We start from the raw sequence: 24852 nt of genomic DNA, 5'->3' as shown, positions 1-24852 counted from the left end.
TTTTGTAAGTGGTGTTTTTTTTAAATTGTTTTCAATTGTTCATTGCTAGTATATAGAAACATGGTTGGATTCTGTTGTTGGCCTGTTTCCTATGACCTTCCTAAACTTACTTATTAGTTCTAGGAGTTTTTCAAATAGATTCCTTGGGATTTTCGATGTAGACAGTCATGTTGGCTACAAGGAGGGGCTGTTTTATTTTTTCCTCTTGTTTCTCTTTGTTGCCTTATGGCAGACATGCTTGCCTTCTTCCCAGTCTTAGGGGGAAGCAGTCTCTTCCAGCTCAGTGTGATGTCAGCTATAGGTTTTTGGTACCTGTTCTTTATCAATAAAGTTGTGGAAATTCCCTTTCTGCTCCTAGTTTGCTGAGAGTTTTTATCACGATGAGCGTTGAATTTTGCAGTATGCTTTTTCTGTATCCACTGAGACAGTCTTGCATTTTTCTTCCGTAGTCTGTCACTGAGGCTGATTTTTGAACGTTGAACCTGTCTTGCATTCCTGGGGTGAACTTGCTTGGTCGTAGGATATTGTTCTGTGCACGTGGTGCTTGATTGGATTTGCTAAAGCTTGTTGAAGATTTTTATTTATATGTTCACGTGGAATATTCATCTGTAGTTTTGTTGTAAGGTCTTTGTCTGGTTTCAATATCAAGGTAATGCGCCTTGTGGAATGAGTTGGGAAATGTTCCCTTCTCTTCTGTTTCCTGGAGGAGATTGTATAGCATTGGTGTTCTCTCTTCCTTGGATGTGTAGTAGGATTCACCATTACAGCCATCTGGGCCTGGAGATTTCTTTTTCAGAAGGTTTTAACTACAGGTTCAATTCCTCTAATAGCCGTAGGTTATGGTCCTATTGTAGATCGTCTTGCACCTTGGGTGAGTTTCTGGTCTGCGGATGTGGCTCCTTTGTCTCAGTGGTTGCATTCACACACACAGAGTTGGTACCATTCCCTTAGGATCTTTCTGATGCTGCAGGGTCTGTAGTGATGCCTCTTTTCCTTTCAAGTATTCGTGGTTTTTTGTTTGTTTGTTTTCGTTTTTGAGGAGGATTAGCCCTGAGCTAACATCTGCTACCGATCCCCCACTTTTTGCTGAGGAAGACTTGCCCTGAGCTAACATCCATGCCCATCTTCCTCTACTTTCTATGTGAGATGCCTGCCACGGCATGGCTTTCGCCAAACGGTGCCATGTCTACACCCGGGATCCGAACCAGTGAACCCTGGGCTGCCAAAGTGGAACGTGGGCGCTTAACCACTGTGCCACCAGGCTGGCCCTAGGTGTTGGTGTTTTATGTCTTCTCTCTTTGTCCCGTTGTCTCTCGTGCTAGAAGTTTATCCATTTTATTGATCTTTTCAGAGTACTGGCTTTGGGTTCCTTGACTTTCTCTCCTGTTCTTCTCCCCGCGTCATTTCTTATGCACAGCACACATCTGTGTGTTCTCCCGTGGCGACTTCCTGGGACTACTGGCATGGAGGCTCCATGGCGCTGTGTTTTCGGCTTTGTCACCTGTTGCCAAACTGCCTCCTCGAGTCATCCAAGACTTCATTTGATGCCTGTTGAGACGAGAGTAACAACAACAATGAGAATGAGTAATCGTGGTAGCTGACACTTAGGGTTTTCTGTGGGAGGGTGCTGTGCTGAGTGCACTCCTTGACCTGAGGACAGTGCCTGTCCTCACTGCAGACAGGGAAGTGGGTGCAGAGGAGATGGATGCCAGGGAGTCCCAGATGTGAGAGATGTGCTCCCACCCATGCACAGCAAAGTTGGTTGCACAACCTTGTGAGCACAGCCTCAGAGCTGGGCCCCGTTTGGTGATGTGATTTAAAGGTCATACAAAGATGCCTCTCCAGCCCAGGCTGGCTCTGTCCTGTGGGCCCACTCTCCAGGCGTCCTGCTCTCTGGGGGGCCTGCAGGGAAGTGCTGTAGGGGTTATGGGTTCTTAGCCCCTGTGGGACCCAAGGAAGCAGCGCCTGGGCAGGGGCGGGGCAGAGAGGGGAGAGGGCAGCCGCTCCATCCCCCGGGTAGGGCTCTCCCAGATGCCTGACCTCCTTCCTTCCCCATCACAGCAGCGACTGCACCAGGCTGTCCACCTTGGTTGCTCTGAGCCCCCTGGCACAGGAGTGTGTGCACAACCAGCCCTTTTTAGCTTTTCCTTTGCTCCACCCTCATCCTAGAAGCTGACCTTTCTCTCTGAGTTGCCCTTTTCTAGGTCCCAGGACTGCTGCATGCTGTCTTTCCTAAGCGTTCCTGCTTATTTTTTTTTTTTAAAGATTTTATTTTTTTCCTTTTTCTCCCCAAAGCCCCCCGGTACATAGTTGTATATTCTTCGTTGTGGGTCCTTCTAGTTGTGGCATGTGGGACGCTGCCTCAGCGTGGCTTGATGAGCAGTGCCATGTCCACACCCGGGATTCGAACCAACGAAACACTGGGCCTCCTGCAACGGAGCACACGAACTTAACCACTCGGCCACGGGGCCAGCCCCCCTGCTTATTCTTTGAGAACTGAGCGTGGACAGGTGGCTCAGCAGTTTACTTGGGAATATGTCAATTAGACATCAGGGCCATGTGGCCAGAGGCCCTGCCACTGAGGGCTCGTGACCAGGCTTCTGGAAACCACCCCAGTGCTCTGGTGTCCAGGGGCCTTTCTGAATGAGCAGCCACTGTGCTCCAGGCCGGGACCCAGAGGTGGAGGAACCCTGGTCTCCCTGGTTCCCTGGAAGATGTTTGTGGACCAGCAAAGTGTGGGTCCAGTGTCCTGGGCGGGACACACAGACAGCACCTTGCTGAGTGGTGGTGATAAAGGTGGTGCTGGGGACACCCAGGCTGAGTCCTTCAGCTGATGGGCAGCTGGTGAGGGGTTGGGCACAGGCAAGGGAAAGGTGATTGGCCAAGAGAAGGAACCAGTGTGTAAGGACTGCAGGCAACCGGGTGTGGCCAGAATGGCAAGGCAGTGGGCAGAGCTGGAGCTGCTGGGGCCTCAGCTGGGTGCTAAGGAAGGGTCCTGCTGCTCCCTGGGCGAGAGGCTCGCTCCACGTGTGTCAGGGACCACGGAGTGGAACATGGTTTCCCAGCGGGGCTCAGAGAGTGTGTAGCGGGCCCACTTCAGTGTCCTGTGCCATGTGTCCTCACTGAGGGTGTCAGGGACAGCAGTCCTCTCCCCTAGGTGTCCCCTGCGCACTTGATGGTACCTGACACTCCTATGGGGCGCTCCCCTGGGCTGCAGCCTGAGGCAGAGGGAGCTCCCACACCAGGCAGCCGAGGCTCCTGCTTCCCCAGGTCCTTCCCTCCCTCCCCTGGGGAGCCTTCCCATGGTGTCCATAGTCACAACTTGTCGTGGCTGCAGACTTTGTCTTTGAAGTCAGGGTGTCTGTAAGTGCTAGTGTGCTCGCAGTTATGAGTAATGAAGTCCTTTCAGCACATGTGTGGCGGGTGAATCCCCAATGCAGTGAGAAAGGTTTGCTGCCCCATCCCTGGGCGGGCGGTGGGGGGGCACCCAGGAGGTGGAGCCGCTCCTGTTTGCTGGGGAGCTCCCTCCGCCCTCTGCCCCTGGGGCTCTCCGGGCACAGCCTGGCGCCCACTTGGAAGGTTCTGCGTCTCTTTCTATCCTGTGGGCCCTCAGAGCCCCGCTGAGTTTCTGGCGGAAGGGACTTGCTCTCAGGAAACGGCTGAATCCTGTCCTGGAGGCACTTGGGTGAGAGGGGACCGTTGTTTGTCAAATGTTGTTTCTGCTTTTTTCACCCACCATGCTCCGTGCTGCATGGTGTCCCTAGTCAGAACTTCAGTCACCACAAAACAAGCAGCTTCCTGCTGGAAGAAGTTTAGGCTGCTGCCACTGTTCAGCTGTTTATTCATCAGCGGCGAGAGGTGTGTGTCCTCAGTACTTGGGGACTCCCCGCGGTCTCGTCAGTGTCTTTCAGATGCTTGGAGGGGCCTCCGTCCACGTGCAGCTCAGGCTGCAGACCACTGAGCTCCTCTTCCATCCTGGAACCGCTCAGCGGGGCCTTGTGTGGGTGTCTCCCCTTAGAAGGAGTTTCACAGCAGTGACAGACACCACTCGCCTTAATTACAGCTAATACAAAACGATTAAAGTTTTTGCTTGCCCATGTTGGAGGAATCCGTGAGTGAAACCAGGGCAGTGCTGGGCACGGGCGTCCTCCACCGCGCCTCTCCCTTTCTGGTCTTGGGATGTCGTTGTTGCTGGCTTTGTCCACGACGCTCAGAGTGGCAGAGCCGTGACGCTGGCCTTGCATCAGGCCTTTGTGCCTCTCGCTAGTGCAGCTGCGTGCCCTGGCTCTGCTGGGAGCGGGATTGCGGGTCCCTCCCCTGCTGGCCACAAGGGGGCAGTCTGGGCCCGGCCCCACCGGCAGAAACTGTACCTTCTGCTGTCCCGTTCGGCTCATTGTATTGTTTTTGGTACCAGATCTTGTTACAGAAAATAGCAGGTGTTTTTAGAAGGAGAGGGAAGAGTAGGAAGGGCATCTGAAGAGCAGGGATGTCGTCTGGTGGCAGTTTTGGCCAGTGCTTCAGGTTTCTTTTTTCACGCTTCAGGGGACCCCAGCCTGGTGGTTTTAGCGAGAATTGCTGAATAAGCACTTTTCATACCATCCATGAGTGCTTTCCGGATGTTATCTTTTGTAACCGCTTCCCCAGTGGGTGGTGTTTGTTGAGTAGTGAATCTGTATCAGTTCAACAAGCAGGGTTTGACACCCCCCCCCCCCCCCCCCCGCCCCCAGCTGCCTGGACCAGTGAGGTGCCAGCCTTGCAGCAAAGAACTTAGTCTGCGGAGGGCACTCCTGTTCCTGTTTCCCCTGGGATCACATGACAAACTGAGGCTACACACAGGGAAATCGGAGAGCATGGGGCGGGGCTGTGTGTCTGTGTGAGGGTGTGTGTGCATGCACATGTGTCAGTGAATATGAGTGTACCTGTATGTGTGTGTATGTGAGTGTGCACATGTATGTGCATGGGAGGAACAGGAGTCAGGAGACAGCTCCCAGAGCACGTGTGGCTGGAGCTGCCCCGGGAAGGTGCCTGGGTGTAGGGGAGATGGAGAGGGACAGCAGAGGAATAGGAAACAGGTCCCAGAGGGCGCAGGGGGAGTGTTGGGTGGTTCTGTGGCAGTCCTGGGAGTGGAAGCTGGATTGGAGCCGGTCGAAGAGTGAGGAAATTGTATTTGACACTCAATGAAAATGGGAGTATCTATTTTTCTTTTCCTCCCCAAAGCCCCAGTGCATGGTTGTATATCCTAGTTGTAAGTCATTGCAGTTCTGTGTGAGCAGCTGCCACAGCGTGGCAGGTGACAGATGGGTGGTGTGTTTCCATGACAGGAAGCGAACCCCGGCCACCGAAGCGGTGAGCGCCAAACTTAACCACTGGGCCGTCAGGGCTGGCTCAGAAGTCTCTGCTCTTGTCCAGCACAGCATCCCTCTGTGATCTGTCCTGGCTGCCTTCCGTCTGTGTCTAAGCAGGGAGAGGTGGCTGGGAGGAAGGCCACTGCTATCTTTGTTCCTAGAAGATGGGGCTTCAGGGGGTTTATACTGTTTCATTGTCCTTTCTCTAATACAGTATTATTCTAATTATTTATTAAAAGCACGTATCCATTTTAGTTAAGACAATATGGGATTCTTTCTCTTTTTCTTAAATAAAAGTTGGGGGAAGGTGGAAACAAGCAGGTCAGGATGTGGCTGTGCCAGTCAGGTGACTGAGTGATGATGGCCTTCTTCAGTGATTCCATTGTCTACAAGATTTCAGATATAAAAATTCTAAAGTTTAAGAAAGCCACTGCCACCAGATCAGGAGGATAGGTGACGCAGACTGCTGGTCGCAGCCCTGTGAGCCCGTGTTGGGTTTCTGCAGAGCTCAGAGGTAACACACTGTGCTGTTGGAAGCCCCCTCATTCCTGGGCCCTTCTCCAGGCCCCGTGTGCCCCACCTGGCCTCTCCAGCCCCATGAGGATGCGTCGCTCAGCCCTCTCCCTCCTCGCCCTCCACAGCTAGCTTCTTTTTTTTTTTTAAAGATTTTATTTTTTTCCTTTTTCTCCCCAAAGCCCCCCAGTACATAGTTGTATATTCTTCGTTGTGGGCCCTTCTAGTTGTGGCATGTGGGACGCTGCCTCAGCCTGGTTTGATGAGCAGTGCCATGTCCGCGCCCAGGATTTGAACCAACGAAACACTGGGCCGCCTGCAGCGGAGCGCGCGAACTTAACCACTCGGCCACGGGGCCAGCCCCCTTTTTTTTTCTTTTTAAAGATTTTATTTTTCCTTTTTCTCCCCAAAGTCCCCTGGTACACAGTTGTATATTTTTAGTTGTGAGTCCTTCTAGTTGTGGCATGTGGGACCCCGCCTCAGCATGGCCTGGTGAGCAGTGCCATGTCTTCGCCCAGCATCTGAACCGGCGAAACCTGGGGCTGCTGAAGTGGAGGGTGCGAACTTAACCACTTGGCCACAGTAAGTCTATGGTGACCTGTGGGCAGCAGTGGGAGGCCAACACCCAGTGTGACAGCAAAGCCATCTCCAGGCCCTGCCACCTGTCCCTGGGCACTGTGCTCTACTGGACAGGGTCGTAGGCTCTGGCCAGTCACCCACTGGTAGGCAGTGCTCATTCCCCACCAAATGGGGCTGGCCCTATGGTCGCCGTAACCATAGGAGGCAGCAGAGGACGCTGCCCAGCTCTGGCTCAGCCCTAAGGGGGCTGCTGTGGTGGGCGGTCGGGGGCCATCCGACTAGTGTTTTTGTCTGGAATTTGGTTGCAGTCACTGTTAAGTGGGGGACCATGCCTGTTCTGTGCTGTCTGAGCTGGTGGCTGCCCAGGGATGGCCCGAGGTCCCTGCTGGCCCCAGGAGGTGGGCCATGTGCTTTCCCTGGAGGCCTGTTCCCAGACTTCAGAGAGCTGGCTTCCCAAATCCGCGTCACTCTGAGTTTCCATCTCATCCTCACACGTTTCTCTGTCTTTCTGACGGGCCCTGCACCCTTGCCTTCCCCCACATGGCTGAGGTTGTGTGGTCGTGTCCCCTAACTGCAGAGGCCTCCAATCCTTTGGTCTGTACTTGGTAACAAATGCACTGGCCTGTGGGATGGGTGGCCTTCCGGGCTTCGCTGCCTGTGCTTGGCCACTTGAGCCCCTCGCTCCGGTGAGGCACTTGTTGGAAGATTGCGGGGCTTGTAAGTCTGGTGAGCAATCCGGATGCCCACCTGGCTGTTTTCAAAGGGTAACGCCAGAAGCCCCAGGCCCGAGCCCTGCAGAGCAGGGTGCGTGGGACTTCCTGGGGTGCCTTGGAGACCTGAGTTCCCAGGCAAAGGGCCTGGGGCATCCTGGCCGCCACTCTGCGGATGGGCAGCACACGGGTGGATAGAGGGGTGAGCGCCTCCTGCAGACCGGCTGGCGCAGAGACTCAGGGCAACAGAGGACACAACCCTGCCCTCCAGGAACCTGCAGTCTCATGGGGAGATGGACGCAGTAACAAATGGCCACCCTGCAAGTGTGACTCCTGTGAATGGGCTGGCCCAGGGCATGAGGGGGCCGGGGTGAGGGACCTGAGATGGGCCAGGCTGGTGCTGTAGTTTGGAGGTGAACTGTGTGCTTGCCTGACCGCTGTGGGAGCGTGGTCCACTCTGGACTTCGAGTGCGTCTGGAACATGGTTAGAGAATACAGATGGGCATGGTCCCCCTGCCTGGCTCCAGGTCAAGGCCACAGCCCGGTTGGCAGGGCAGAGCTGTGAATGGCAGGGAGGACCCCCCTTCCTGCTGTCTCCCGCTGTGAGCACTGACCTGGCTGTGTTCTTGCTGCGGAAACACCCGCTGTGATGAGAGGGCTGTCAGCGTAGACTTTCTCTGCCCAGTTATGCCTAATCAGTCTGATTTGTGTTTCTAGGTGCTGGCAAAACCCCAACCCTGGGTGGTGGCTTCCACGTGAACCTGGGAAAGGAGTCGAGAGCACAGACCCTGCAGAACGGTATTTCCTGGCATGGGTGCTGCTGGACGAGGGCGGGTTCTGAGGGTGGGAATGAGGATGTGGGATGAAGGAGAAGAACAGGCAGCATGCAGTGACCCCCATCGCCTCACCCTCCAAACCCAGCGCAGGCTGCACTTCTGGGAACAGTCCTGGAGTCCCTTCCCCCAGTCATCAAGACTCCCCTGGACTCCCCGCCCAGGTCCTCAGGACCCCCCTGGAGTCCCCTCCCCCAGGTCCTCAGGACCCCCTGGGTGTCCTACAAAGACTCTGCCAGGGCTACTGGGTGAGATATGTGGGTCCTGCTGGGCTCTCACCTGTTTGTTATTGGTCTCAGTCGAGACAAGTACAGAAAGAACAAATTTATGGCAATTTGACCTGCAGTGCCATTTCCATTGTATTTTATAACAGTACCAGCCAGTCCGCACCATGTTGGCCTGGTTTTAATTGGGCTGTCTCCTTATTATTGAATTATAAAAGTTATTCATATATTTTAGACACAAGGCTCTTATTGGTTATATAATTTACAGAAAATGTTCACCATTCTCGGGGCTGCCTTTTCACTGTCTTGCGGTGTCCTCTGAAGCAGGAAGGTTTTAGTTTTGGTCATGTGCAGTTTATCTGTTGAGTCCTTTGTTGCTGTGCTTTCTGTGTCATAACTGAGAAACATGCCTAATGCAGTCCCATCATGAAGATTTGTGCTCGTGTTGTCTACTGAGTTCTATGGTTGTAGCTCTCTGATTTAGGTTTCGATCCACTCTGAGTTGGTTTTACGTATGGTGTCAGGTAGGGGCCCAGCTGTGCCCTTGCCTATGGAGATCCAGCTTTCCCAGCATCATTTGGTGAAGAGATGATATTGAGCCAGTTGGTGCCTTTGTTGAAAATCGGTCGGCCATAAATATGACCAGGTGCAAACAAGACCACAAGTTCCAGTCATTGCAGCTTTGTAGCAAGTTTTGAGATTGGGAAATAAGAGTCCTCCAACTTTGTCCTTCCATTTAAACATTGTTTTGTTGACTATTCTGGGTCCTTTAAATTTCCTTATGAATTTGAGGATCAGCTTGTCACTTTCTGCAAAGCAGCGTGCTGGGGTTTTGGTAGAGATGGTGTTGAACTGGGTAGATGAATCTGGGGAGTGCTGCCCTCTTGACAAGGTGAGCAGTCCCCGGTCCCTGAGCATGGCATGTCTGGCTGTTGATTTAGGTTTTCTTTGATTTGTTTCAACAATTTTTGTGGTTCTCAGAATATGAGTTTTACATTTCTTTTGTTAAATTTACTCCTTAGTATTTTTTTGATGCTGTTGTAAGTGGAATTGTTTTCTTAATATTATTTTTGGTTGTTTCTTGCCAGTGTTTAGAAATATGGTAGATATTGTTCATTGATCTTGTATCCTGCAACCCTGGAAAACTCATTTATTATAATAGTTCTCTAGTGTATTGCTGAGGATTTTCTACACACAAGATCGTGACGTCTGCAGAGAGAGATGGCTTTACTCTCCTTTCCCACCCAGATGCCTTTTTGCTTTTCTTGGGCCTGGTTTCAGGGAGAGCATCCCTCTGCCACCACTGGGTGTGGTGTTTGCTGTGGTCAACTCTGGCAGGGACGCTTTCTGCCGGGACCTCTCAGACACATCCACGAGGACACTCTCAGGAACATGACGGCATATGCGAGCGCCTCCGGAGTTGGTGCGTCCCCATGCCCTGTGGTCTTTGCCTGCGCTCTGGGAAGGCGGGCTGGGCCGCTAGAGCACCTCAGCTGCATGCTGGTCACTTCTTGGCTCTCGAGGACCCGCTTCCCCTCCCGGCTGCCACTGTGCGCAGGGCGGCCAGCAGCTCGTAGGGCCCGCACAGCCGACCTCCACGTCGGCTGACTAGACTACCGTGAGGGCGGGGTGAGCTTGTCATATGTTTTTAGATTTCATGTGCTGCCTTCTTTGAGCTCATGGGTTTGTTATCCGTGTCGTTAGCGCTCATCTTGTTTCCAGCTTGATTCTGCTGTGGTTAGAGGTCATCCGCCAGAGCATTTCAGTCTTTTGAAACGATTTGACGCTTGCTTACGCCCTGCATGTGGTCACTTGTGGTCCATTTGCGGCACCTGAGTGTGTTCTCTGCAGTGAGTGGCAGTGAGGTCAACTTCCTCCTGACGCACGTTGACTTCAGTTCTGCTTGTTGTCTCTGTCGCTGAGAGGGCACATTACAGCCTCCCAGGGTGACATGGATGTGTCCATTTCTACCCAGAGTTTTGTTGGTTTTTAGGTTTGCTCGTTTTAAGACTCTCTTATTGGGGGCTGGCCCCATGGACGAGTGGTTATGTTCACGCCCTCTGCTTTGGTGGCCCAGGGTTTTGCCAGCTCGAATCCTGGGCGCGGACATGGCACTGCTCATCAAGCTATGCTGGAGCGGCGTCCCACATGCCACAACTAGAAGGACCCACAACTAAGAATACACAACTATGTACTGAGGGGCTTGGGGGAGAAAAAGGAAAAATAAAATCTTTAAAAAAAAAAAAAAGACTCTGTTATTAGTGCATAGACATTTAGAACCATCCCTGCTGGCAGTGCGAGCCTCGTGGCTGAAGCTGTGCCCGGCCGTCATGCCCACCTGGCCTTGGCCCAGCCCCACGTTGTTCTTCTAGTTGGTGTGCCACAGAAGCGTTCTTTTTCCCTTTGGCTAACTTTAAAATCTTTTGCATGTGAAGCACTTTATTCAGTAGAGAATGTATTTCCAAAAACCTGTGGTATGTTTACTAGAGTAGGTTGTACTCAGACCCAAAGAAATTGTAAAGAGTGGCATTCATGCAGACATATTCATGGCAGTAAAATTGGAAACTAACAATAAAGAGAGAAATAATCCATCTTATTAAAAAATACCTTCAGATAACCCTTGGTTTAAGTAAGAAATTAAAGCAGAACTCACAGGCTCCTCAGAACAGGGTGTCGGGGGCCTGGGCCCGGGGTCGTGGGCCGAGGGAGGCCAGCGAGTCCAGCCTCTCGGGTTCTGTTGACTTTGACCAGAGTGGTTGCCTTCCGCCGGGGCCTGCTGGCTTCTTCCGTCCTCCGAGATTGTCCTTTCTCTTCGCCCTGGTGAGTTTTTGCCGATTTTATCTCCTCACTGTCACTTTCTGTAGCTGTGGGGAGGGTTAAAGGGCAGATTGTATCACGTCTCCCAGACGCTCTCTAAGAGGCACAGCTGCTGCATTTGGTGGGCTGGGCTGTCCTGCCGCCTCTTCCACCTCATGTGTTGGTCTTTTTCAATAGCCTTTCCTGCCGTTGCCAGTTGAATCGTGTTTATGTTTCCCTGTTTCCTTCTTATTCCGTGTCCCCCTCCTCCCCTCCTGCCCGGCGTGGGGTTGTTGGTGGTGTCACCTCTCAGTGGTAGCCAGGTTGTGTTCGCAGAGACGTGCTTCTCTCAGTGGCTGAGCTCGTCTGCGTCCTCCCACCTAGGAAGCCTCTCGCTGCGTTTCCTGCCCACCGCCCGCACCAGCCTGTTGGGTTTGGGTGAAATCTCTGAATTTAGCTTCAGCTGTTCCTATTTTCGTTCAGTTTTGGTGCCTTTCTTGGAAAACAAGAAAGTTGGAAACGGAACATTCTGACATCTCAGAGCCCCCTCGTTCAGAGCTGCACATGGAGGCTGGCAGCTCCCGGTCTTCCTCCTTCCCTGCCTCCCGGGACTCCTGTGCCCACACCTGTCCCTTTCACAGGTCCTCTCTGCTTTTGTGGGGAACATGCTTGGTCGGTGAGAGAGGTGCTCTGGCCCATGGGTGGCAGCGGGCTCTGTCTGCCCTGGGTGCTGCGGTCCTGCAGAAAGCGGGCTGCGGCCATCCGGGTCCTTAGCGAGGGAGCTCACTCCCAGTCTGCGTTTCGACCTCTCTTTCTTTCTTGACAGGGACCTTTTGGGGTTCTCTCTCTGACTGTGGGGTTCTGGAGTGCCACGAGGCTGCAACGTTTTCCACTGGCTTGATGAGCCCTTTCGTTTGGGAGACGTTTTTCGGGGGATGTTTTTTCTTTTCTTTTGTGTCTGTTTTTCTCGTTGTACCACACATATGGTAAAGCACATAAGATGAGCTGACTTGAGTGAGCTGCTGGGTGAAACTACGTGCGGTGGGGGCTGCCTGGCAGGGCCCGCTGGGACACGTGTCTTGTGCCCAGGAAGCCACCTCTTGCCCATTGATTTTTCTTTTTCTTTTTCTTTTTTTTAAAAGATTTTATTTTTTTCCGTTTTCTCCCCAAAGCCCCCCAGTACATAGTTGTATATTCTTCGTTGTGGGTCCTTCTAGTTGTGGCATGTGGGATGCTGCCTCAGCGTGGTTTGATGAGCGGTGCCATGTCCGTGCCCAGGATTCGAACTGACGAAACACTGGGCCGCCTGCAGCGGAGTGGGCGAACTTAACCACTAGGCCACGGGGCCAGCCCTGATTTTGCTGCTTCTGCTCCACGAGACCGTTGGATCCATGGAGGACATCCTTGGCTGCATCGGCGGTGTGTCCCTTTGCTGCCAGCAGGACGTCCTAGTGTGAGAGATGCGGTCATGTGTCTCTCTGCCTCTCGGGGACGTCCAGTGTCCCGTTTTGACTGCTGATCGTGAAGCTGCGTGCACGCTCCTGTGCGTCGTCTTCTGGTGGACGCGGCACCTGCGTGCCCAGGAACGGGCCGAGAGTGGGGTTCCTGGGCCCTCTACAGTTGGGGCGGCTGGGCGTTTGCCAGTGTGATGGGTGGTGCACCCTCCCGCCGGCCCTCGCCGTGGAGGCTGCAGCTCCTGGGCGTCAGTGCTGCGCGTCTCTTGGTCTTTCCAGAGTGAGTCGTCCTGGTGGGCGTGTAGAGAGCTCGCGCCGCTTCGTGTGCTGTCCGTCTGAGAAGCTGTGGCAGCCACCTTCTCCTGGGCCTTTGGGCTGTTTGGAGATTGTTTGTGAGGTGCCTGTTCATCGTGTCTTTTGCACAAGTTTTTTAAAAGATTGAATTATCTTTTTCTTTTTGGTTTGTGGATGCTCTTTATATATCCTAGATTTGAGTCCTTTGTTGGAGATATGTATTTGGAATCCTTCTCCCAGTTGATGGCTTGTCTTTTTGCTTCTTAGATTAGTTCTTTTTTTTTTTTAAGGAAGATTAGCCCTGAGCTAACATCTGCCACCAATCCTCCTCTTTTTTTTTTAACTTTTTATTAAGATTATGATAGTTTGCAACCTTGTGAAATTTCAGTTGTATATTAGTGTTTGTCAGTCGTATTGTAGGTGCACCACTTCACCCTTTGTGCCCTCCCCCCACCCACCCTTTCCCCTGGTAACCACCAATCAGTCCTCTTTGTCTATGTTTAACTTCCACCTATGAGTGGAGTCATACAGAGTTCGTCTTTCTCTATCTGGCTTATTTCACTTAACATAATACCTTCAAGGTCCATCCATGTTGTTGTGAATGGGATGGTTTTATCCTTTTTTATGGCTGAGTAGTATTCCATTGCATATATGTATATACACCATATCTTCTTTATCCATTCATCAGTTGATGGGCACTTAGGTTGCTTCCACGTCTTGGCTATTGTAAATAATGCTGCAATGAACATAGGGGTGCATGGGACTTTTGGAATTGCTGATTTCAAGTTCTTTGGATGGATACCCAGTAGTGGGATAGCTGGGTCATATGGTATTTCTATTTTTAATTTTTTGAGAAATCTCCATACTGTTTTCCATAGTGGCTGCATCAGTTTGCATTCCCACCAGCAGTGTATGAGGGTTCCTTTTTCTCCACAACATCTCCAACATTTGTCACTTTTTGTTTTGGTTATTTTTCCATTCTAACAGGTGTAAGGTGATATCTTAGTGTAGTTTTGGTTTGCATTTCCCTGATGATTAGTGATGATGAGCATCTTTTCATGTGTCTATTGGCCATCCATATATCTTCTTTGGAGAAATTCTTTGGAGAATGTCTGTTCATGTCCCCTGCCCATTCTTTGATCGGGTTGTTTGATTTTTTGTTGTTGAGCTGTGTGGGTTCTTTATATGTTCCAGAGATTAACCCTTTGTTGGATATATAACTTGTAAATATCTTTTGCCAACTGGTGGGTTGTTTTTTTGTTTCAATCCTGTTTTCCCTTGCCTTGAAGAAGCTCTTAGTCTGATGAAGTCCCATTTGTTTATTCTTTCTATTGTTTCCCTTGTCTGAGGAGTTATGGTGTCCGAAAAGATCTTTTTGATACTGATGTCAAAGAGTGTACTGCCTATATTCTCTTCTAGAAGACTTATTGTTTCAGGCCTAATCTTTAGGTCTTTGATCCATTTTGAATTTATTTTTGTGAATGGTGAAAAAGAATGGTCAATTTTCATTCTTTTACATGTGGCTGTCCAGTTTTCCCAGCACCATTTGTTAAAGAGAATTTCTTTTCTCCATTGTATGTTCTCAGCTCCTTTGTCAAAGATTAGCTGTCCATAGATGTGTGGTTTTATTTCTGGGCTTTCAATTCTGTTCCATTGATCTGTGCACCTGTTTTTTGTACCAGTACCATGCTGTTTTGATTGCCGTAGCTTTGTAGTATGCTTTGAAGTCAGGGATTGTGATGCCTCCGGGTTTGTTCTTTTTTCTCAGGATTGCTTTAGCAATTTGGGGTCTTTTGTTGCCCCATATGAATTTTAGGATTCTTTGCTCTATTTCTGTAACGAATGTCATTGGGATTCTGATTGGGATAGTGTTGAATCTGTAGTTTGCTTTAGGTAGTATGGACATTTTGACTATGTTTATTCTTCCAATCCATGTGCATGGAATGTCTTTCTATCTCTTTATGTCATTGTCAGTTTCTTTCAGGAAAGTCTTGTAGTTTTCATTGTATAGGTCTTTCACTTCCTTGGTTAAATTTCCCCCAAGGTATTTTATTCTTTTTGTTGCGATTGTGAATGGGATTGAGTTCTTGAGTTCTTTTTCTGTTAGTTTGTTGTTAGAGTATAGAAATGCTACTGATTTATGTATGTTGATTTTATACCCTGCAACTTTGCTGTAGTTGTTGATTATTTGTAACAGTTTTCCAATGGATTCTTTGGGGTTTTCTATATATAAGATCATGTTGTCTGCAAACAGCCAGAGTTTCACTTCTTCATTACCTATGTGGATTCCTTTTATTTCTTTTTCCTGCTGAATTGCTCTGGCCAAAACCTCCAATACTCTGTTGAATAAGAGTGGTGAGAGTGGACACCCTTGTCTTGTTCCTGTTCACAGAGGGGTGGCTTTCAGTTTTTGCCCCTTGAGTATGATGTTGGCTGTGGGTTTGTCATATATGGCCTTTATTATGTTGAGGTACTTTCCTTCCATACCCATTTTATTTAATGTTTTATTCATAAATGGACGGTGGATCTTGTCGGATGCTTTCTCTGCATCTATTCAGATGATCATGTGGTTTTTGTTTCTCATTTTGTTAATGTGGTATATCACGTTGACCGACTGGTGGATGTTGAACCATTCCTGTGTCCCTGGTATAAATCCCACTTGATCATGGTGTATAATCTTTTTGATGTATTGCTGTATTTGGTTTGCCAAAATTTTGTTGAGGATTTTTGCATCTCTGTTCATCAGTGATATTGGCCTGTAGTTTCCCTCTTTGTGTTGTCCTTGTCAGATTTTGGGATCAGGGTGATGTTGGCTTCATAGAATGTGTTAGGAAGTGCTCCATCTTCCTCAGTTTTCTGGAATAGTTTGAGAAGGATAGCTATTAAATCTTCTTTGAATGTTTGGTAGAATTCTCCAGAGAAGCTGTCTGGTCCTGGACTTTTATTTTTGGGGAGGTTTTTGATTACTGTTTCAAGTTCTTTACTTGTGATTGGTCTATTCAGAGTCTCTATTTCTTCCTGCTTCAGTTTTGGGAGGTTGTAAAAGTCTAAGAATTTGTCCATTTCTTCTAGGTTGTCAAATTTGTTAGCAGATAGTTTTTCATAGTATTCTCTCATGATCTTTTGTATTTCTGTGGTATCCGTTGTGATTTCTCCTCTCTCATTTCTAATTTTATTTATTTGAGTCTTCTCTCTTTTTTTCTTAGTGAGTCTGGCTAAGGATTTGTCAATTTTGTTTATTTTTTCAAAGAACCAACTGTTTGCTTCATTGATCCTTTCTCCTGTCTTTTTTGTTTCAGTTTCATTTATTTCTACTCTAATTTTTATCATTTCCCTCCTTCTGCTGACTTGGGGCTTTGTTTGTTCTTCTTTTTCTAATTCTGTTAGGTGTCATTTGAGATTGCTTATCTGAGATTTTTCTTGTCTTTTGAGGTGAGCCTGTATTGCAATGAATTTCCCTCTTAGGACTGCTTTTGCTGTGTCCCAAATGAGTTGGTATGGTGTATTTTCATTTTCATTTGTCTCCAGATAATATTTGATTTCTTCTTTAATTTCTTCAATAATCCATTGTTTGTTCAGTAGCATGTTGTTCAGTCTCCACATTTTTGCCCCTTTCCCAGCTTTATTCATGTAGTTGATTTCTAGTTTTATAGTATTATGATCGGAAAAGATGCTTTCTATTATTTCAACCCTCTTGAATTTATTGATGCTTGCTTTGTTTCCCAAGATATGGTCTATCCTTGAGAATGTTCCATGCGCACTTGAGAAGAATGTGTAACCTGCTGGTTTTGGATGGAGTGTTGTATATATATCTGTTAAGTCCATCTGGTCTAATTTTTCATTTAATTCTGTAATTTCCTTGTTGACTTTCTGTCTGGATGTTCTGTCCATTGGTGCTAATGGGGTGTTGAGGTCCCCTACTATTATTGTATTGTTGTTGATGTCTCCTTTTAGTTTTGTTAATAGTTGCTTTACATATTTTGGTGCTCCTGTGTTGGGTGCCTGTATATATTTATAAGTGTTATGTCATCTTGGTGGAGTGTCTCTTTTATCATTATAAACTGCCTCTCTTTGTCTTTCTTTATCTGTTTTGCTTTGAAGTCTGCTTTGTCTGATATAAGTATGGCGACACCTGCCTTCTTATGTTCATTATTAGCTTGGAGTATCGTCTTCCATCCCTTCACTCTGAGTCTGTGTTTGGGGCTGAAGTGTGTTTTCTGGAGGCGCATATTGTTGGGTCTTGTTCTTTAATCCATCTTGCCACTCTGTGTCTTTTGATTGGAGAGTTCAATCCATTTACATTTAGAGTGATTATTGAAATGTGGGGGCCTAACACTGCCATTTTATCACTTGTTTTCCGATTCTCTTGCATTTCCTTTGTTTCTCGTCCCATGATTTTTGGACTACCAATTCAGGTAGGTAGTTTTCTATATTTGCTTTCTTCTTATTTGTAATTTGTGTCTTTATTCTTGTTATTTGTTTAGTGGTTACCAGGTGGTTTGTATAAAACATCTCATAGATGAGAGAGTCCATTATCTGATAGCCTCTTGTTTCCTTAGATTAAGATGTTCCATCCCTTTCCTCTTCCCCTTCTAGGTTGTTTTTGTCAGATTATTTTTTCTTCCTTCTTATGTTGTGAGTTTATGGTTAAAACGACAAGGTTCTATTTATTCTTGGTGTTTCCTTTCCTTTTATCTTTAATGTTATATTTAACTTTTGTTAACCTGTTCTGATGGAGAGCTGCTACTTTCTGTTATCGTCCTTCTACTTATTTCCTTTGATCTGGGTTTTGTAGCCCCTTTCCTTTTTTTGATTTTTCAGGTATGAGGGTTTTCCTGAGCATTTCTTGTAGGGGAGGTCTTGTGGCAATGAACTCCTTTAACTTTTGTTTATCTGGGAAAGTTTTTATTTCTCCATCATATTTGAAGGATATTTTCTCTGGATAGAGTATTTTTGGCTGCAAGTTTTTGTCCTTCAGAGTTTTGAATATATCATTCCACTCTCTTCTAGCTTGTGAAGGATCTGCTGAGAAATCTGCTGGAAGCCTTATGGGGGTTCCTTTGTAGGTTATTTTCTTCTGCCTTGCTGCCCTTAGTATTTTCTCTTTGTCGTTGACTATTGCAAGCTTCACTACTATGTGCCTTGGGGTTGGTCTTTTTCCATTGATAAAGTTTGGAGATCTGTTAGCTTCTGTCACATGGAGTTCCATCTCTCTCCCCAGATTTGGGAAGTTCTCAGCCATTATTTCTTTGAACAGGCTTTCTGCCCCCTTCTCCTCTTCTCCCTCTGGGATACCTATAATTCTTATGTTGCATTTCCTAATTGAGTCAGATATTTCTTGGAGAGTTTCTTCATTTCTTTTTAGTCTTAATTGTCTCTCCTCCTCTATCTGCAGCATTTCTATATTCCTATCCTCCAAATTTCTAATTCTGTCTTCCATATTATCAACCCTACTGTTCAGAGAGTCCAGATTTTTCTTAATCTCCTCCATTGTGTTCTTCATCTCCAATGTTTCTGATTGGTTCTTATTTATAGTCTCAAGCTCTTTTGTGACATGGCTCCTGAACTCGTTGAGTTGTCTATCTGTATTCTCTTTTAACTCACTGAGTTTTTTAATGATGGCTATTTTGAATTTATTGTCATTTAGGTTATAGATTTCAGTGTCTTTGGGATTGTTTTCTGGGTACTTGTCATTTTTTTCTGTTCCAGAGATTTAATGTATTTTTTCATACTGCTTAATGGCGTGGATTTGTGCCTCCACAGAGAGATAGAGTTTACTTACTGCTGCCACTTGCTTGTACTGGAGTGTTGTGGGGGAGGGAGCAGCTGTTTAATCTGCACCGACCAGGAACCCTGTCAGCTGTTGCTGACCGGACCTGGGCCCCTCCTCGTGGTCACAGTGGTCCTGTGGGGTCTCTTGTCAGCTGTGGGGACAATCGCGGGGGGTGGCCTCAGGCTGCTGGTGCCGACTGTCACAGACCACCTAGATGCGCTCCCTCCTTAGGGTCTGCAGTGGTGTCATGGTATTTCACAGCGGCCAGGGACAGGTTCACCTAGATTCGCAGCTCTGTCACCGTCAGGGCCCACAAGACCTCAGTTGTCCACTGTGGGCTGCAGCAGAGCTATGGGTGTCTTCTGCAGTCTGTGGTTAGCTCACCCAGCTGAGCTACTTCTGTCTCAGGGCCTTCCAGACTTGTGATTGCTGGATGGGGTCTCTCCACTAATGCTGCCCAGAGGCTTTCCCTGCGGCTGCTGTGGGACCGTGGATTTTCCCCCTGGACTGCGGAGCAGGCTTGCTGGGGCTCCAGCCTGCCCCAGCCCACTTATACAGGCTCACTGGGTTTCCCTTCCCTCCTCTGGGCCACAGCAGGAGACCATGAATCAGAGACAGCTGGTGGGCTGCTGTACCACCCGGGATCCTCCTGCCCCGGGGCCTCTCCGCTAATGCCAAGTAGAGGCTTTCCCCACGGCTGCTGTGGGACCGTGGATTTTCCTGCTGGGCTTAGGGGCAGTCGTGGAGGGCTTAGGTAGGGCTGTCATCCCCGTTTACACTGTTGGTCTGCTGATGCGTGACATTCCCGCCCTTGATGTCGTGGTGATGCTATGAGAATGTCCACTGGTAGAAAGTCGCTTGCAGGTACTAGGCTGTCTGGGGGTCGGAGAGTTTTCACTTATCTCCACCTCCACCCAGGGAGAAGTCCGTCCACCTTCTGATGTATAGTGGCACGGGTCTCTCAGGTGTCCTGAGATGCTGTGTGTATATCCTTTGTTGACTGATGAATGTCCAATTAATTGTAGTTCGAAGGGGGAAAGACAATAAAACTGCTTACTCTGCCATGTTGCTGACGTCACTCTCCAATCCTCCTCTTTTTGCTGAGGAAGACTGGCTCTGAGCTAACATCCATTCCCATCTTCCTCTACTTTATATGTGGGACGCCTGCCACAGCATGGCTTGCCAAGCGGTGCCATGTCCGCACCCGAGATCCAAACTGGTGAACCTTGGGCCGCCGAAGCAGAATGTGCGCATTTAACCGCTGTGCCACCAGGCCAGCCCCTGTCTTTTTGCTTCTTAATGTTGTCTTTTTTTTTTGCTGAGGAAGATTCACCCTGAGCTAACATCCACCACCAATCTTCCTCTTTTTGCTTGAGGAAGATTATCACTGAGCTGACATCTGTGCCAGTCTTCCTCTGTTTTGTCTGTGGGATACCACCCCAGTGTGGCTTGACGAGTGGTGTAGGTCCGTGCCCAGGATCCAAAGCCGTGAACCTGGGCAGCCAAAGTGGAGCTCACTGAACTTTAACCACTCGGCCATGGGGCTGGCCCCCTTAATGTTGTTTTTTGACAAATAGAAATTTCTTAACTTTAATGAAGTCTCAATATACTGTTTTTTATGGTTAGGGTTTTTTGTGACTTATTTAAGAACTTCTTGTCCATCCCGAGGTCTGGAGATGCTGTCCTTTGTTTTTATCGAGAAAGCTTTATTGTTTTTGTTTTGCATTTGGTTTGTGATCTCCCTCAAGTCAGTTTTTTATATATGGTGTGAAGTGGGGGTCGGGGTTTTGTTTTTCAGCATCCAGTTGTTCCAGCACCATTTATCAAATAGACCAGCCTTTCCCCAGCACACTGCTCTGGTCCATTTGTCGTCCATCACGTGACCACGTATGAATGAGTGGTGTGACACCACACATCTGCTCTATGTGCTGTCTGTCTGTCTGTCCCTCCTGAGGCCAGTGCTATGTTGTCTCGATACTGTGGTGTTACAGTAAAAATCGGTAGTGTGAGTTCTCTGGCTCTGGTGTTCCTCAAGATTGTTTGGGCTATTCTAGCTCCTTTGTATTTCAAAATGAATGTTAGAATCAGCTTGTTGGTTTCCAGAAGAAAACTTGCCCAGATTTTGGTTGGGGTTACATTGAATCTGTAGATGAATTTGTAGGGAATTGCTCCATTTCCTCATGAAATCTAATAATCTGTAGATTCTTTTCTTCTTCGTTACCAGTCATGCAGCCAGCAAATAGGTATTATTGCTTCTCCCTTTCCTATCTTATAGGTGTCCTTTATCTTCAGGGCTCTGTTTCATTTTGTGTTGCTCTGTTGCATAAGCTGCACCATGATGTTGAAGAGAGTGGCGGGGGGATGTCCTCGGTTGGTTCTTGACCCTCATGTGAGCGTGGTTGACATCCCCCCCCCGTGTTAAGAATGAGTTAGCATTTTGTCACATGCTTCTTTGTATCTATTGAAACGATTATGTTTTTTTCCTGTTTATTTTGTTAATGTGATGAATTTCACTGATTGATTTTGTGACTGTTAAATTCACCTTTCATTGCTGGAATAAATCCTTTAGTCTTTCTCTGTTCTCTGTGAGAGCCAGTGTGTGACTTACCAGTTTCTTCCTTAAATGTGTGGTAGAATTTACTAGCAAAGTCATCTGGGCCTTGAGTTTTCTTTGTGAGAAGATGTTAATTATAGATATAATATTTTTGGTAGAATTTTAACAGGACCATTGGGATTTTCTGTCTCCTCTTGTCAGTTTTGGTGAGGTGTACTTTTCTCCTTGTTGTCTGTCTCCGTAATTCCAGTTCAACTTTGTTGTCCTAGAGTCATTCATAGTGTCCTCCTCTCATGTGTTGGTGTCTCCTCTTTGTTCCTCACCCTGGCAGTTTGCACTTCACCCCTTGTTTCTACACTGATCCTGCTGCGGTGTATGAGCCTGGCGCCCGTGTTGACCCCCTGGCGTCGGTGTGGCTGTGTGGGTCTGCCCTGTGGTGTATGAGCCTGGCGCCCGTGTTGATCCCCCAGTGTTGGTGTGGCTGTGTGGGTCTGCCCTGCGGTGTATCAGCCTGGCACCCGTGTTGATCCCCCAGTGTTCGTGTGGCTGTGTGGGTCTGCCCTGCGGTGTATCAGCCTGGCGCCCGTGTTGGCCCCCTGGCGTTGGTGTGGCTGTGTGGGTCTGCCCTGGGCTCTCCCATTCTGTTTGGTTGGGTGCTGCTCTGGGTCATCCCCTTTGTTCAACATTTTCTGTTTACTCTTGTGTTCTTTTTCAGCTTCTCAAGTTGGAAGCTTCAATCACTTTTTCAAGCGTTCTTTTTCTCATATCTGCATTTAAAACTGCACATTTCTCTAATCTTTGGTCTAGCTGTAACCTACAAGTTTTGAGAGCGCTCTTTGGACTTTTAGTGCTGTGGGGTTTTTAAAGGTTTTATGGGGAAACACGTGTGGCCGTCTAGCAGGGTTGCAGAGAGGGCCTGAGTGCTCCCAGCCCTCCCCACCACAGGTACCTCCACGACCTGCACAGTGAGCCGAGCCGGACGGGACATGGCACGGGACCACTGATGCTCCTGCCGCCTGGGGTGCCCTCCCAGTCCAGGGCCCTGTCCAGGATCCCAGGCTGCATGGAGCCTCACATTCCATAGCCTCCTCCGTCTGTGGCACCTTCTCCCAACCTGGACACATTTGAGAGTCCTGGGCAGGTACTGCGTGCAAGGTCCCTTGGCTGTCTTTTGGGGATCCCACAGAGGTGGGGCGCCCTTCTCTTTGCCCCATATCAAGATGTACCTGAAGTCACGTGACTTGTCACGGGATGTTGGCCTTGGTCACTGCCAGGCTTCTCCATGAAAGGCCACCTGTATTTCCTCTGTTCCTTCGAAACAAGTCACTTGGTCCGCCTGCGCTCAGACTGGGAGGAACTGCGTCTGCCCCGGGTGGCGTTAACGTGTGTGGCCACTGGCGGTGTTGGAGGAGACACCGCGGCTCTGCAGTTGCCCTGTTTCTCCTTAAAGCTCTGCCGCCGCTCCTGGTGCCCATCAGCTGACCTCCCCTGCAGCCGTCTTGTCCTGGTGCCACCGTGCGGTCCCCACACTCCTTCACCATTCGTCTTCGGAGTTTACTCTCCAGTAGGCAGCAGGGGGCCTTCGCTGTCAGCTCTGTCAGTTTACTCTCTGTTTGGAAGCTCGTTATCAAGTCCACACGATGTGGATTTTTATTTCTTCCTGTGGTGTTCCTTCATCTTTATGAGTGCCCTCTTTCTTTCTGAGAGTCCTTCTCGCCTAGAAGCTGTGCCCGCGGAGGGGGAGCCTGCAGGGGCGGCTGCATGTCTCCCCCCGGGTCCCAGCGGCCTTCTGCGGAGTTGTGGCTGGGAGGACCCCTTCCTCCAGCTCCTGGCTCACTTTTAAATCTTCATCTGTGCCCACTCTGCTGTTCGTTATTTTTGAATTTTAAAAAAAGTTTAGTGATCATATTTTTAATTTTCAAGGACTGTGTCTTTTTCATTACAGCCCATTTATGCTTTTCTATGAATTGATGTCTTTTCTGACATTTTGAGGATGTGCTGGGGCTCTGAAAGCTGTCTTCTCTTAGCAGTCTGCTGGTCGAGCTTGGGGTTTTTCTGCCGTCCCGTTGCTGTTTCTCGCAGAGGTTGGATGATTCTTGGTTGTTTGTTCACATTGATATGAATGTGAGTCTGAAGTTGAACCCCTTACTTCTGCAGCTCACGCAGGGCCCCTGACGGCTCTGGCTGGCCCCGGTCAGATCACAGGAGTGTCGTCTCCCGTGCAGCCAAGCGGGGACAGGTGTGATGTGTGGCCCTGCTAGTATACCCGAGTCTCTGGGCCAGGCCAGCAGCATTGCCTGGGTGGCATCGTGCAGGCCCTCCTGGCCTGGGGGAGGCTTGCTGGGGGGCCCTATGGCTTGGGGGCTTTTGTGTGGATCAGAGGGTCTGCAGATTCTTGAGCAGCGTGAGGTAGATCCCTCCTTCCCCACATTCCCAGGGGCGCTTGCTCTGCTGAGCACTGCCTGTGTTCATTTTCACACTCGCTGTGCTGATGCCACGGGCCTGGAAGGATGCTGTTCAGCCACCTCTCAAATGAAAAGGCATGCCTTGTTTTGACAAAGTGTCAGAATTCCGCAGGCACCTCTGTGCTAGTGCATTTACTTCTGGCCCTCATTTATTGGGAGGAAGCCCAAGGAGAGTCAGCTATGGTTAGTTACTTAGGGATTGGTTCTACGTAAACTTCTGTTTATTAGTAACATCTTAGTACGTTTAAAAACTTTACAAATACCTGTGTCATATGACTTGTTCAGTCCGCACTTGTGCTTACTGAACCAGCATGACTGCGGGGACATGGGGGTAACTGCTAATGGGTACAGGGTTTCTTTCTGCAGTGATGAAAATGTGCTAAATCATGGTAATGGTTGCACAGCTCTGAATATACTAGAACCATGGAATTGTACACTTTAAGTGGGTAAATTTGCAGTTTGTGAATTATAGTCTAATAAAGATACTGTAAAATAACTTACTGCGATAATTCCCAGCCCCTCAAGCCTCCGGGAAACCCAGCCTCTGTGTTTCGGGGTTGGGATGGGGGCCAGCCTTGAGTCAGCGCCCTCCAGGGCCACCTGTCTCTCTCCTTGTGTGGCGGGAATTCTCAAACATGCAGCAGAGTGCTGGTGGGGAGCGAGCGCCCAGCGTCGGTGGGTGTCCTGTCAGAGCCTCGCTGGGCAGCGGGTGACTGTGTTCGTCTGTCTGACGTGCTGAGCGTGCGGTGCTAATGGGGGAGGCGGTGATTGGCTCTGTTGTCTTTCTGTCGAGTTGGTTGGGCTCTGCCCAGACCTTGGCTCTGGGGACGGTGACCCTGATCCGGCGTCAGTTCAGCCCACCTGGAGGCCTCAGAGCTGCATGGGCTCCGGGCAGCCCCCAGGGGCTGCTCGAGGGATCAGGACTGCAGTGGGAGGGGAGCTCTGTGGGTGTGCTGACCATCAGGTCCCTCGGGTGTAGTGAGGTTCGTGCCCCAGCTGCCAGTCCACACGCTGGCTGTCAGTTCTTCAGGGCGCTGCCTCCCTGGGTCCCCATCTTTGGCCACTGGGCATTGTGAGGTGTATGTGGAGCAGGTGGGCCAGACTGTGAGACAGACCAGACTGGAGGAGACTGTGCAGCCCTTGCCTGCCCAGCCCACACCCTTGTCAAAGATAGCAGGGGAATTGGCGCTTAGCTCTCTGTGGGTGAAGTGGGGGTCGCTGGCTTCCTTCCCTGCCTGACCTAAGGTGCCTTTGTCAGAAGAGAGAGGACGCCAAGGGGAACTGCGAGTCTCTGAGGGGTCTGCCTGCCCAC

General features: G+C 49.2%; 1 protein-coding gene and 1 long non-coding RNA gene across 6 annotated transcripts in view; one reads left to right on the top strand and one right to left on the bottom strand.

Moving 5' to 3' along the window:
• The window catches only part of BRF1 (BRF1 RNA polymerase III transcription initiation factor subunit), a 70943-nt gene that overhangs the window by 2496 nt on the left and 43595 nt on the right, over window positions 1-24852 (top strand). For all 5 annotated transcript variants that reach the window (XM_023628561.2, XM_023628563.2, XM_023628562.2 and 2 more), the window contains exon 2: window positions 7865-7945. In XM_023628561.2, coding sequence (XP_023484329.1) covers window positions 7865-7945 — 81 coding nt within the window. The remainder of the gene's footprint in view (window positions 1-7864; window positions 7946-24852) is intronic.
• LOC138920519 (uncharacterized) lies at window positions 191-24568 on the bottom strand. The gene is made up of 2 exons (XR_011431833.1): window positions 24042-24568; window positions 191-1548 (listed from the first exon to the last, which is right to left on the bottom strand). It is a non-coding gene; the product is annotated as an uncharacterized lncRNA (long non-coding RNA).

Source organism: Equus caballus, chromosome 24, assembly GCF_041296265.1.
Source record: "Equus caballus isolate H_3958 breed thoroughbred chromosome 24, TB-T2T, whole genome shotgun sequence".
NCBI lineage: Eukaryota > Metazoa > Chordata > Mammalia > Perissodactyla > Equidae > Equus > Equus caballus.
This window is presented reverse-complemented; position numbering and strand designations above follow the sequence as displayed.